We start from the raw sequence: 14,512 nt of genomic DNA on the forward strand, positions 1-14,512 counted from the left end.
TCTACAAGCCCGGACAACATGGCAACAGCTACTCCCTATCCCCAGGCTTTCGTGGCTTATGCTCGCAGAATTTCACCTCAGCTTCTTTGACTCAACTCGGCCCTCTTGAGAAACTCTTCGCACACTCGCAAAGGCAGCAGATAGTCCTTAGCAGTGTGTATATATGCATGCCAGTCTTTGTGCATTTTCTATCGTATCTGTACTATGTCCTTGGTACCTCAAGGTGCTCCCGCCGTCTTTACCGGCACTTGGAATTGTCTTGCATTCCGATCCCATCCAACGCCATGAACCCCTATCTCTCTCAGACCCGATCATATGTATCTTGAAAACGGGGAATGGACGGGGAATAAAAAAGAGGCCGTTTCGGTGACCCCTTTCTGCCGGACCTGCCCTCAGGTCCTCTCAGGCCTCATTGGGGGAAAAAAAATAGTATAAAAAAAGCGCTCTCCTGCCGTTCCTCCCAAGTACAACCTAACAAAATTGCGGCCCTTATGCAATCCCTGACCATCTTCAACTAGATCGTTAATGGAAACTGTCCCTCATCATCGCTGCGAGCACTTTGCTCACCATCCCCTTCGGCTTATACCGCGAGGTTCAAATTCGGCTCGACTGCCAGATCCAGAACCAATGTTACCGCCGCCGCGTCCCTCCTCCAGACTTCTCCGCGACTGGGCATCCATCTCTGACATATCAAACAGGAGCGGCTCCTCGTCCATCAAGTCGTTTTCACCACGTCCGTACCGTCCAATGGAACCCGTGAAGCTGCCTCTTGAGGACTGGGGAGGCGTCTGGCCTCGGCCTTGCGTAGATGGCATGCCGGCGTACCGGCGCCTGCCAAATGGTGAACTGGATGGCGCAACAGCCATCAGACCACCTGGAGGTTTGGATCCTTCTGATGAACCCTGCCTCATCATCTCTGCCGAACCCGATGATGGAATATCTACCGTCGGCTGCAGCGAAGCTCCTGCTCGACGAGACGCAGACTCTGCTTCCGTCTGCCTCCCTAGCAACATACTAAGCGTGGGCGGCTCGCGATCCTCTGCGCCCAAGCTGATGCTGCGATTGGCGGCGAAAGCAAGATCCCCATCGTCGTCATCAACCATTGCGCGATTCTGCTGTGCCACCGAGCTGGACCGTCTAGGGTGAGTGCCGATTCTAGGAGAGATGGGTATGTCAATAGCAGTAGTACCGTCCTGAGTGATCGTGTCCTCTCTAGGGACCTGTGTGTTCTCGGCGCTGGGGTTGGTACGGTCGCTTCTAGGCTGGCTCGTGTTGTAGTTGATGATTGAATTCTCGCTCAATCGTGAAGGGACAGCCGGTGTATGAGGGGTGTGAGGAGAGAGGGGCTTTCCTGGCGAGGAGGAGACGGAAACCGACGCTGGTGCGGCCATGCTAGGCACGTTCGACAACAGTCGGCTGGATGAACTTGACGAGCGCTGCATTTGCATTGACGAAGTCATCGAGTCTGTGAGGGCCTGGTTTGACTCCTTCATGAGATGGAACCTCGAAAGCTGGGCAACTGTCCGATTCGTTGCGCCCTCACCCTTCTTGCTTGATTCAAAGCTCTTGAGCGTCTTCTTGCTGTCCAGCGCCTTCAGAAACTCTGAAATTTGATCGTCATCTGTTTGAAGCGATCCGGAACTGCCGCCTCCACTGGCCTCGGCTAGAAGACCAGAACCTGGCTGAGCCACTGACGAAGATAGGCTTTGCCGACCGCTGCTGCCTTGTTCATCATCGCCGGCTTTGCTAGCGCCGCCGAATGATAAGCGCCCTTTGCGATGAGTGAAGCTGCTGCTGTACCGGCTCGTCGAAGATAGTCGAGGCGAGCCTACAACGGCTGTTTCGGCCGGCAGAGGGCCACCTCGGAGGGTGGCAGGCATTCCTGCTGTCAGTGACGTCCGGTTGCGAGGTTGTGTAAGGGCATTAAGTGCCGCTGCGCGTGAGATTGGAGATGCGGGAGGTTCAGAATCTAGCGTTCGGGGGATGGGAGATCCAGACAGCGAACCAGCTTTGAAGGGCTGGAACGAGACAGACGGACGTCGGCTACTGCTACTGAAGCCTTTCATAGAGGGTCTCGTTGCAAGACCAGTAACAGGTAATGAATTTGGTGGGTTCAGCTCGCTGCTCGTTGGAGCAGATCCAGGCGGAGAGCTCGTATCGGACCCCGGGGGCTTCACGGCCTTGAGGGCTGATATAGGACTGGTGCCCAATGCTCCCTCGCCGTGAAAGGTTGAGAGGCTGCCGTAGGTCTGGTGCATTTCTGCAAGGGTGCGGCTCCTTCTATGAGATGGAAGAGAACCCACCTCGGTGTCATTTCGCCGGGTGGATGATGCTCGCTGAGGTAGTGACGGCTTGAAGAAGTTCTCATCAACCCCCATGAACCGCGAGCTCAAGAGCGCCTCTGAATCATCCACCCTGAAGTTACACTCATTCCTGTAAGTGACAGACGCATAGAAGCGACCAACAGGTACCTCCAAGTCGCCAAAAACGTAATCGGTTACGACATCCGGGCGGCCATCGTACAACGGATGCCTCAGCCGGTCAAGGCCACCGGTATCTGGTTCGCCGGTTCGGACACGGCAGCGGGGTTCCAATGAAGGATGGACACCTTTCGTTGCAGATGTTTGAGAGAACTTCCAAGCAGGAAGAATCCTGGTTGCAACGAAGAGAGACCGAAAGAAGACAATGCTCTTTTTGTAAATGGTTGGCAGTATCGGGCCAAAGTCATCAAGGTCGGTTGTAGGTAGTGTCTTGAGCTCAATGCGCCATCTTTCCAGTATTACCTCGGTGTTTCTCTTTGCGGGCAAAGAGCGGCCGTCGTCGCTCGAATCGGACGAGTTGAGTGCTTCCATAACATCCCATCTCTTTCCATTTTCGTCCACAATCACTAGACTCTGGCTAGGGGTCAAACGTGATGTATCGAGATAGGTTTCGATAATGAGAGGCATGGGCTTATGCTCGAAGCTACCGCAGTTGCGCCAAATACGAAGCTCCTCCTTGAAATCGTCGAACTCTTCTGTCTCGATTTGGAACTAGGGCGGCGCAGGCGTTAATAACCGGTTGCGCGAATGTTTCAAGATATTGCAGGCGAGCCAGCACTTACCCATTTGTTAAGCTTCTTGTTCCCAGAGCCACGGGCCGCGTATATGGGCTTGAGGTTCAAACGCGATTGCAGGACTAACGATGCGGCCTTGGTGTGAAAGTTCTGAGCTGAAGTTAGTCGCTGACCATGGCTGGAGCGGTTTTCGACCTCTCCCCTACACACCTGAATTATCTGATCCAGCTTCTTGACAGCATCAGCCGACACGGAACCTGGCAGGTTCTCGACCGTTGGCGACGCCGCAGTAGAATCACGGCCAGACGCTCCGGAGCTTGCTCTCTCGCGAGTACCGAGCATTGCTTCTCTCGGATTATTCGTTCTTGTGGGATTCGTCTGGGGCGCAGAAGCGGGGGAGGAGACCCGTGGAGCGGGTCGAGCCTGTTGATGCATCTCGTCTGGCGGGTTGCGGCCCCGAGGGCAAGCCGAGGGCGAGATTGATCTATAGAGCCGCCGATATCAGGCAAGGCTTCGGGGAAATAATGATGAGCTGCGTTGAGGATTCGTAGAGGAAGTTCTGGGCGGCGCGGGGGAGGATATTCGCGGTGTTGAAGTCAAGGTGGTACCGAACCTGCTCATCCATGCTTCATGACAACTGCGATAGGTACTCCAAAACCTCGATATCCCCAGTCCTTGAGCGCGAACCGAGGGGAATCGGTTGGTCAGGAAAGGTAACTCGGTAGCACGGAGACAAAGCAGTTATTGCGGGACCCTGCGGGATCTTTTGGGAAAAGCGCGCGACGAGGCAGGCAACGGCGAGCAAGGCGACGACAATGTCAACGTGGAGACGGGCGAGAAACGGTGAGAAGCGATAACGCACGAACAGGCTCAGGGCGCGAAAGGGTAGAGCTGCAGAACTGCAGGGCGAAGGCGAGGGTGAGGGCGAAAATGTACAAGCTAGGCGGTGGCTTCGACCATGGCTCTCGGTTGCCTACGGCGGCACGGGGGGGTACACAGGTCGAAGCGAGAAATGGTGGTAGCAGAGAGAAGCTTCCGCCAAGCAGGTAAAGGTCCTAAGCACGTCCTCCAACAACAACGCAGACGAGCCGCTCCAAAATGCGCGACTGGTGTGACGTTCCAGGGAAAGAGAGGCAATTAGAGAATAATGGATGGCGATGATGTGTGGAGTCGCTGTCCTGTGGTCGTCGAGTCGGGGGTTATCGGCGCTGGTGTCATCCGCTCAATGGTTGTTGAGCCTCGTGATCGTCGACAAGTACCCTTCCGTCATCGAGTCACCTGGGGGGCAGCAGAATGGGCTGTAATTCAGGCGAAGCAACCAAGGCGGTGTATATGTATACTTGTTGATGCGTTCGTAACGAAGAGGCAGGGGGGGCCAAAGACGGCACAGAAGAAGAAACAGGCACCGAAAGATCAGACGGTATATGCTGACTCGAGGGCGAGAGAAAGTGTAGTACGATGATTGATGACGGGGGAAAAAAGGTTGAGTAAGGTAGAGAAGGGACGGAGGTTTAGCGGCAGAATGGGGGCCAAGGGTGATAAGGCGCAAGGACCAGAGCCGATGATGCAAAGAGAACAAGAAGCAGACACAGACAAAGGGATTGTTGTCTGGGTAATTAGTCGAAGGGTGAGAAGAAAGACAGAGAGAGGAAGGGTGAAAAGTAGAGTTGGATTGGAGGTGGTACGGGAGGTAGATGAAGAGAGATCGGAAGGGAGAGACAGTGAGCAGCCGATGACATGGATCTCTCGTCGTAGCTGTCTGAGTATGGATAAGGTACGGCAAGGTAGGGTGCGGTATACGTATATAAGGTAGATAGAGAGGAGCAGGGCAGCTTGTTGGAGAGACTCCCCAGCGATAGGGAGCGAGAAAGAAGAAGAGTGGTAGGGCCAGGCTGGTAGGGCCAGGCAGGTAGGTAGGGAGGAGAGGAGCTGCTGGGCTGGCACCAACTGGTCTGGGTCCTGCAGCGGAAGCGCACCTGCACCGGCACCCTAATAAGATGGAAGCATCCGTGGGCCGGGCAGCTTCAGAGCATGGCATGGAGCAGCAGGGGGAGCAGCAGGGGGATGAGCGATGGGGCTGCATTTGTGATGGGCAGTGGGCCAACTCACACACACACACACACACACACACACACCACCGTGGGCCGCTGGTTTGTGGAAAGACATGCGTCGTTCCGTTAGGTTGACTTGAATGGGGTGGGATGGGACGGGAGAGCCAGGGCTTGGACAGGTGCTGCAGTTCGAGGTTAGCGAGGAGGTGTTGCTGGCGCTGGAAATGGCCTTGTAGTGCATAGTATTTGTATGGACTTGCTGGTTGCTTGTTGCTGCAACTTGCAGTTGCATCCCCTTGCCCGACGACGAGTGTTGTGAGTGTTGCCTTCCATTTTCTTACCTCAGGTACTCTGAGGTACTGATGTGCTCCAAAGTCCATGTCCGGTGTGCCTACCTACCTTACCCTGCCGTGCTTGTTGAGTTGACCAGGGCAGCTGAGATACCCCCATTCTTCCACCTTTTCATCTCCTGAAATGCATATGCTTTTCATCCAGTCTCCCAGGGTCTTTGTGTTGCTTCACTGGGCTCAATTGATTGATTCCGCCAGCTGACCTGGGCAAGCCATGGCAACCGTAGACAATAATTGCAAAGGAAATACGAAAATAAAGGGAGGAAAAAGGATACCGGAGAAAACAAGAAAGAAACAGGAGAGAGGATGACACCGGTTATCATCCGAGTCAGTGTCGGCATCATCGTCCTGCGGTATAGAGAGAGGGACTCCGTCTCTGACTCCAACTCCAAGCCCATCTCCAACAATCAACCCTAACCTCGACTTGGAGGCTCAACTTCTTCTCCCAGACTGCCAGCAGCCACAGCAGCCAGAGTCGCCTTACCTCCACTCGACCCCTCGAGAAAGCAGTCGGATGTGTACTATCAAGTCTTGCTGACCTGCACGTCTCTGGGGCGCCTGGGACTGCACCTCGCACTTACAGTCATGCCAACACTTGCTACCATATGGAGTGGCCAGGCAATCAAGCCCACCGGCCTCCCTTCCGAGCCCGGACCTTAGAATGGCCTCAACACCACCCCATGCATGACGGCTGGGTTCTGGGGGCGGAATGACGGGGTAACAGGTAAGGGATGGTGGGCGGCTCTGCTAAGTCACTCACTCACTCTTCCCTCGCCTCGGGTGATTTTGCGTCTTGTTGTATCCGTACGTAGACTTGCTTCAGCCTGCTCTGCTCGTCTCTGCCATGCCTCGAGGCCGGTCCTCTCGCCGCATTGGTGGTTCTTTGTTTTGTATTCGACTGGGCTTGTATCGCAGACAGTACCTAACTTGCCTACCTTGCGCAAGTTCCCCCGTCCAATGCAATGCGGCAAGAATTAGGGTTCGATCCAACTTCAGGTACTTCAGGTGCCTTAGGTGCTGACAGCTGGCATCCAGGCCGGGCCATCCACGCACAATTGATTGTCTACCATTGTAAGGTACGCTCGATTCATCGCCTCGACATGTCCCTTGTCCACAATTATCAGGTCAGGGCACTGTTAGCAAACCACCGTGCCCCCCCTCACCCCCCCTACCCCCGGCGCGCCTGCGGCTGAGAACCATCAAGTAAACGTCGAGATCAACAAGGTCGCCAACCCTTCCCTCGCCCGAGTCCACCAAGGGCAACGAGAAGTTTGAAGAGGCAGATGAGGTGGATGAGGTGGATGGCAGGGTCTGAAGTTGGCATGCACGCCGCCGACTCTTCATTATTAAGGCACTAAGGCACTCAACTCACCCGGGTCCTCGGTTGACCCCGGGAATTCTTCTACCTCCGACGTAGTGCCAACCCGTCTTCCTTTCTTTTCCCCGTCTACGCCCGCCTCTCTTATCTCGTCTACCCATAGGCGGTGAATCTGTGACGCGCCGGACCTAGCCTCTAGTAGGTTCCTATAAATGGCACCGTCCGAGAAGTCCATCTCGCGCCGACCGATCCATTCACCGTCCACTGCCTGCCCAACCCGCACCGTATAAGGTACCAAGGTAGGCAAACCCCGAACGACCTACTTCATCTGGCTTGCCGCTTCGCTGCCTGTCGTCGAGTTCCCCCCAGCGGCAGGTGCGGCAATCCCAAATCGAGCAGCCAAGTAATATGCAGCCTCTCCCCAGGGCCCGGGCGGACGAGTCATCGCACCCATCGCTAATGAACTAACAACCTGCACATCCATCAGCTAGCCAGCCCCCTTATCAGCATCACCACCGTCACCTTTGGTTGACCATTATCTTATCTGTGCTACTTGTTATAGATAACGATAAGGCCATGCTTCGGGCCCGGTCCCACTCTCTCCGCACCCGTCCAACATAAGGCAAACTAGGGTATCCGTCCGTACCTTAGTCAACAAGTATTGATTACCACGCAACCAAGGTGACTTTTTCTGGCACGCTGCATCCAATCCGGCGTCTGCAGATCTAACCCATCTCCCGACAGTAGCACTCGTGTCCCCTTTTTACATCTGTATCCATACCTATCCGAGGGGCCATGAAGTCGTCCTGATCAACGGACACGGCATCCTGGTAAACTCGCCGATGGCGGGGAGCTTGTGGCCCGGAGTAGCCCCTCTTGGCAACGTTTCCCCCGGTCACATGGTATTACCTACCTTACTATATCCACCCTGCAAAAAACGCCCATCTATCAAAGCACAAGTTCGTTACATGCCATCTTTAGCGCACAACGGTCAATCGAGCCGTGCGACTTGTTTGCTTTGGGAGTGGTGGTACAGGATGGGAGTGAAGAAGTCTCTTTTCTCTCTCTCTCTCTCTCTCTCTCTCTCTCTCGGGGTCTTGCCTTAAAAGCAAACTCTCTTCTCGTCTATTGGACCAAGCGGAAAGCAATTTGGAACAACAAAAGTGTCCGCCCGTGTCGTATAGAAAATCCAATCCGGGATTCCCCAACGTAACTATACCTAACCACGTGCTTTACCTTGGGGTTTGGCTCCGTGACACCGTAAAACGCCTGCAAATCAGTTTCGAAATAGAAAAAAAGAAAGGGTTCACGATGTAGACGACGCTGTAGATGTCGATGCTTTGCCACCTCTTCCCCGGCCCCGGTGGCTGCGCCCTCGGGGGTTGTTCGCCGGCCCGCTAGGTGCCTTGGCTGGGCCCCCCCCGACATCAACATTGCCGGCGCCGTGTTCTTGACCCAGAGCGCCGCCGTTTGCTTTACCCTTCGCCACACCTCGGCCCCGCCGTCCTCGTCTGCTGTCCTTTTGGGCCCTGCCTTCCTTCGCCGCCTTGTCCTTGGTCTCCCTCCTCGCTTCTTCCTCCTGTACCCGCCGTGTCTCCTGGTCCCACCACTCCTGGAACTCTTGCTCCTGCTGAATCTCCTGCATTGACCTTTTCGCGACGGCTTCCTTGACGATCTCCTGCTCCCGCTTTTGTTGGCCAATGATATCTGCCATGCTCAATCCCAAAATGGGCTCGGCCTTGGTCGCGGGGGTGATGTAGGACTTGGAGTGCGGCACCAGGGGCTTCGATGCAGTCTGACTTGTCGAGGCGCCCGCCACGGCAGGGGAGCTGCTGATGCGGGCCTGGCCCGGGAAGCGTGTGTCGGGCGAAGCGGCCCTCCGCGGCGATGATATCGCAGTGCTCTCGACCGAGAGCAACGGCTTCGCGTTCTGGTTATCCGCCAGTGGTGACGCCGGTTTGGCCGAGTCCTTGGCCAGGATACCTTTCAACGGCGTCTTCGGTCCGCTCGTGACTGCCTTCCAAGGCGCATGTTTGTTGCCGGTCGCTTCCCTGTCCCAGGCCGCTTTAGGCTGTAAGACCTCAGCCTCAAGAGCCGCCTGTGCAGCGGCCTGTACCAGCTGTTGCTTCTTCCGCTCCTTTTGCGACACCTTGAGTTGAGCCGGCTTGGGCGACGCCTCCTTGTTCTTCTGTGCAGCAATGCCGGCGGACAATGCAGACTCGGTTGGCGTTTCTGTCAGAACTCGACGCAGGTCCATCTTCTGAGTTGGGAATGCTGCGGCTGCCCACGGGCTGCCAGCCCTCGGGGCACTCGGCCTACGGGAGTCTGTTGGCGACGGAATCATGCCGAGGTGGGCGGATATACCCACCGGAGGGCTTTGCACTGGATATTGTGGCGATCCCCCCTGGCCTTTAGTGCCTTTCCGGGGGCCAGGCAGCGAAGGCAGCCGTTCCATATCGGATTGGATCTGGGCCTCGGTAGCCCTCTGTGTGGGTGAAATGGTAGGGCTACCCAGACCAGAGGGCCCCTCGTCGTCCATATTGAACATTAAATCGGCGTGGGACTCCTTCGGTCTCAGGCTGGGACTGAAAGGCTCGTTGCGACCAGTCTTGGACTTACGTCGAGATTTATCTACACTGGGAGACGTGGCGCCGGACAAGTCGTCGAGACTGCCAAATTTGGTCTTGAAGGATGATGAGGTCTTCTTTTCGTCGTCTCGTTGCGTAGTCCGGAACGCCATATCCCGCACTCTTCGACGGCGTTCCTCGTCGATGTCGAGAGCCAGATCAGGATCCTTCTCAAACAATAGGAGCTCGGCCCGACCGCTTCTGGCGAAAGGGTAGCGAGCTAGCTGGTTTTCTCGAACAATGTTGTTCAACTCTTCCAAAAGATCTTCTTCCAAATCATCCAAGAAGTGATTTTCTAGCACCGCCTCCATTTGCAGACAGATGTACTCCAGTCCGGCGTCTTTGAACTCTGTGACGGAGCATGCGCTGATCTCGTTCAGCAGCAGAGCGATGTTTCGAGTGTTGGCGAAACGTGCAATGATGTACTGGCAGATCTGGGACAACCGATCAAGCATGAGCTCATTTGCAATACTCATGACGCCCATTACCAAATCAGAGAAGTCATCAATGGTAGCTGCTGTGGTCTGATTGAACACCTCCGTTCCGATGTCAGCGTACAAGTATCGCAAGACATATTGGAATGCCTCAGGATCACAGTGACTCAAGTCCACCCGAACAAGCTCCTCATCGTCTAATTCGTCGCGACGGCCGGCAAGCCACATACCGCCCGCTCGCCCATGGAACAGGCCTTCGAAGAACTCGCATCGCTGGCGTAGCAGCCGGCTGTGGACCGGTACCTCTTCGCCGTCGAGCTGAACCAGAGCATCCGCATCCTCAAAGTACCTGACATCCTGGATGGCTTTGGCAAAGTCTTTGTCTAGCGACTTTTCCGCAGTCGTCTGCAGACGTACAGCCGATTCGAATTTCATCATGTTGAGCTTCGTCGCAAGCTTCATGAGCTCATTCCGAACCTGGCGATACCTGTGGGCTAGAGCGGGCGCTTGGCGAGTATGATTCCAAGCCGGGACGACTATATCGTCGTAAAAGTAAACAGCCAAATTAACTAAAGAAAGCAAGTCGACCGAATCGACAGTGATTGTCGTTCTGCCATCTTCCTCTTCCAGGCTGAGCACTTGGGGAATTTCCCCTGGACCACCGTTGCGAAAGTCGCTAAGCAAGCTTCGCAGAACAGAGCTTCGGGCCGTCAAGATCCACGAGTGCACCGGAATCTTAATGTCTGGGCACGACGAGGTACGGAGATCCATGTCAACGTCCGAGTGTGGGTACATCAGGAAAAAGTGTCGCAAGTCACGCTCCAAATCCACGGATTTGAGAAATTCATAAGGCAGCTGCCCGATCCGATACTTGAGATCCTCGGCCTTCCAGAATCCAATCGTGTCTTTATCGCCGGCGCCGGGCGTCGATGCCTGGAAGTCTCGTAGTACGAAGAGGGAGGCAAAGTCCTCCCACAGCGACTGCTCGTTGATGTTGATCTGTTCCTTCATGACATTGCAATCCTTACGGATTGCCGCGAATGCACCAAACGTGGAGCTCCGGACAGCAACGGCATTGGTGACGCTCGGTACACGCTGGAACTTGAAGTCCTTTCTCTTGATGTCTGCTGATCCCGGTGTGGCAGCATCTTTTGCTTTTGCCCGCTTGATACGCCGCCAAACAGCTCCAGATTCTGTGCAGATGATCACAGCGCCGTGTTCACCAACGCTGACAGATTTGACGCCGTCCTTCCGAGCGTTCCACACGCACTGTGGTGTCGTGACAGCACCCTTGATCTTGGCTGGGTTTGTCGTGGAGGTAGCCGCAGTAGTCACATCCGGTTTGTGAATCAGTGCCATGGTGAAGAGGTCACCTCTTGTAGTGAGGGCAGCAATTGTCTCCCCGCCAGATGTGATGCGACTCACTTGATTCCGTGCTGAATTGTACCTTGTCGACATGGACGTAGTGAACTGGTGATTTACGAAGACGTCAGGGGACGGAAACTTGACAAAATTGTAACCGTAGCTCGTGAAGACACAGACGGTACTGTCGGCCAGCAAGACGGTGGTCGCTTTATCAACAGCAGAGACTGCGGCGATGGGGGAAGAGAAGAGCGAGGCCGCGACTTTTCTGGGAGTTTGCTGGACTTCCAAGGATCTCGAATCCGCATCCATGAGCGCCAACTGACCGAGGTTCTTGCCCCAGCAAAACAGTGACGAAGAAGTGTGAGCTACTGAATGCACGGCAGATGCTGCAATGCCCAGTATAACCTCCTTCTTGAGTGTCCCAAATACTTGTCGTGGGGTCGTGCTCATCGGTTCTTCGTCTTGTCTGGCTGGCGGCGGTAGGCCGTATCCCAGCTGAGAATTGCTGTTTGAGCCCCATGTCCACAACTCGCCAACGTCTGTGACTGCCAGGGTGTGGTTCTGGCCGAGTGCAACTTGCACCACGTTCTTTTCAGCGAGACCTCCTTGCACCGGCACGAAGCGATATTGAGTGTTTTCGTCACCCAGCCCAAGTCGCCCGCCTCGGCCAACACCGCAGATGTACAAGTTCGAAACTGGGTCAGTTGTTAATATAGCCGTATGCAACTTAGAAAGGACAGCATCGTGAATCCGCAAGGGTCTATTGCGAATCAGGGCTGGAATCTCTTCCAAATCCACATTTTCCTCTGGAAGGCCGACGCCGTGAGGCCCAGGTTTGGTCTTTTCTAGGTACTCTTGGTAGAATCTGCGGACAAGTTCATCGGGGCGCTTCAGGTTAATCCTCTCGGGATACTGCCGGTCGTCTTCGTCGCCCACTCCAAGCGAGATGTTGCGGTTGCTTCCGAAAACGAACATTTCCTCGCCTTCCGCTGCGCCGTCAAGTGCGGCAACAGATCTCATCAACGCTTTCCCTCCATCTGAACTAGTATCTGTATCCGAGTCGATATCCGAGTCATCAGAGTTCCCAGAATCGCCCAGGATTCGAACGGCGATGGTTGAGTTGTAGAGATCGAAAGGGCTGTTGCCCTCGCGGTCTTTCGTCTTTATCAACTGTCCAACCTTGGCGATCGAGCCTCCCAAGGTCTGTTCCGTCAAGATCTTGCGCTCTCGCTCAAGCAGCAGGCGCGCAATAGAGATATTTCCAGAGTAGAGCGCTCGGTGCAGAGCGTTCCAGCCACTCTCGGGGTCTTGGACATATAGATCGATCGAGTGGTGGTCAAGCAGGGCCTGGACGAAAAGGATGGCTGCCGAGTCTGTTGAGGAAGCAGCGCGGAGGAGTACTGTCAGACCAGCGTGGTCGCGGCTGTTGATCTCAGCCTTTCCGAGAGTTGTGTTGGTGTTCTTTGATCCGGCTGGACCGAAGCCGACGGCGGAGGATTTGCGTTGTTTAACATTCCGGGGAGAGGTTCCGTATTGTCCGGGACTACCCCCAAGGGGTCCAGCACCTATCCCCAGGCTCCTTGTGGCGGTTTGTGCCGTGTGGCCGGCCGGAACCAGTAGACGCCGAAACCTGTCGACATCGTTTTCCCAGTAGTATTTCCAAAGTAGGTGACTCATGGGCAGAGGGTAAGTGAGGGACCCTTCCAGCACTAGGATAGCACCTCGCTGTGAGTCTCTGGGATCACGGCTTGTTTAAAGGTGCGATTCCGAGCGCGAGAAGAGCGGAATCGTGTGTATTTAATCGATGCGGCTCGAGGGCGGCGAAAGGGTGCACGGTAAATATTGCGATGCTACAGAGCCCCAGATGAGAGAAGGGTTTGTCGATATTGCCACTTGGTCGTTGAGCTCGTAACTTGAAAATACGATAGAGCAGTAATACTCGAGTGGCGAGAGTATCTGGTGTTATGGGCGGTGTCGCGGATGTGAGAGCTTTGTGTTCGATGGTTGCAAAAGTCGGTTTAGACGGAAGGTTGGACAAGATCGGAGGTTGCGGGAGGGGAGTTGCGGAAGGGAGGTGAGTCGGAGGTGGGGTTAGCGATGGAAATTGAAGGTATTCATTCACCTCAGCTCAGTCGCCAGTTGTGCGCGTCAGAGCCCGCCGCGCTGCGAATTCCCGGCTCCACGGGGCCGTGGGTGACAGGCACTTTGGCCCGTTATCGCGCAGCCAATCAGACGCCTGGTCCGGAGCTTGTGCTCTGGTTGCAGGCCAGACAAGCTTCCAAGTTCTCGCTCCATGTGGGGTGGTTAGCTTTCTGCAGTGGTGCACCTGAAGCCGCAACAGTGAAAAGCGCTGGATCGCGACTCGGGAGACAATGCAAGACATCCTGGTCCTGGCATGTCCAGATATTTGCAGGATATTTGCCCGAACATGATCACCTCGAGAGGCCGCGGCGATGGCAAGGTGAACAAATCCAGACTACCTACACTGGTACAGGTCGTAGTTTGGCCTGTGTCATTTGAGTACCTATCTCAATCAAGCTCATACGATCAAGTCGATGTCACTCTGTGCCATACAATGTGATCTAATCAATACCTTGGGAACCTAAATAGATTCATTCACATTCACTTTCGCGGATGCTCTCTCACACGTAGGGTAACTTGAATTTTCAGAAGTCGCCAATTTATATGAATGTCCAAGCATCCATCTTCACTTGGGCAGAGCCTGGAAACAAGTCCCCGGACAACTTGCCCCAGCTTGCAGCAGCCTTGGAACGGAACAACAGCTGCGACCTTTTATCTTGGGTGCTTATCTAAGCCATGCCGGTAGGTCAGTGTGGGGAGCTAGCTATCCCCCGCCAGCTGCTGCACCCCGCCTCGGTGCTGCCCCTGTAAGCGTCGGGATCGCATTCGGCCTACCACACGAGGGGCCGCGTACCAGTACCTCATTCGGCAGGCTTGCGTCGCGCCCACTGTCTCCTGTATGGTGTGTGAGAAGAAACCGAGGCATCTGGACAACGTAGGCTAAGGTAGGTAAGCTTGCCCTCAAGTTGTCGGCAACCCACGCCGGTCAGCTAGCTAACTGAGTTGGTATCTTGAGAATTTGGATGCATAGGACGTGTCAGTGAGTGAAAGTGGTTATTCTCATCGTCCTGAACTAACTTGCTCGGGCCTGGAATTCCGAATAGGAGTGTTATATTCAAATGGGTCTTGGAGTGTAGACAGACAACTTGGTGCGTTATTCATCATTGTCCAGGTAGAGAACAGTTGTTGATCGAGTCTGTCTTCGACGATAATCTTCAATGCAGACCCCAG

General features: G+C 54.9%; 3 protein-coding genes across 3 annotated transcripts; 1 reads left to right on the forward strand and 2 right to left on the reverse strand.

Moving 5' to 3' along the window:
* Positions 1–163: 163 nt before the first annotated feature.
* On the forward strand, positions 164–370 carry CORC01_11243 (uncharacterized protein; the record flags this gene model as incomplete). Its single annotated transcript, XM_022622869.1, has 1 exon — positions 164–370. The coding sequence occupies one exon, from the start codon at positions 164–166 to the stop codon at positions 368–370; it is 207 nt and encodes a 68-aa protein (XP_022470633.1).
* Positions 371–563: 193 nt separating this feature from the next.
* Positions 564–3,490, reverse strand: CORC01_11244 (uncharacterized protein; the record flags this gene model as incomplete). Its single annotated transcript, XM_022622870.1, has 2 exons — positions 564–3,032; positions 3,104–3,490. The coding sequence occupies 2 exons, from the start codon at positions 3,488–3,490 to the stop codon at positions 564–566; spliced, it is 2,856 nt and encodes a 951-aa protein (XP_022470634.1).
* Positions 3,491–8,080: 4,590 nt separating this feature from the next.
* Positions 8,081–12,877, reverse strand: CORC01_11245 (BTB/POZ domain-containing protein; the record flags this gene model as incomplete). Its single annotated transcript, XM_022622871.1, has 1 exon — positions 8,081–12,877. The coding sequence occupies one exon, from the start codon at positions 12,875–12,877 to the stop codon at positions 8,081–8,083; it is 4,797 nt and encodes a 1,598-aa protein (XP_022470635.1).
* Positions 12,878–14,512: the final 1,635 nt, after the last annotated feature.

The sequence above is a fragment of the Colletotrichum orchidophilum genome, assembly GCF_001831195.1.
Source record: "Colletotrichum orchidophilum strain IMI 309357 chromosome Unknown Scaffold_119.1, whole genome shotgun sequence".
Lineage (NCBI taxonomy): Eukaryota > Fungi > Ascomycota > Sordariomycetes > Glomerellales > Glomerellaceae > Colletotrichum > Colletotrichum orchidophilum.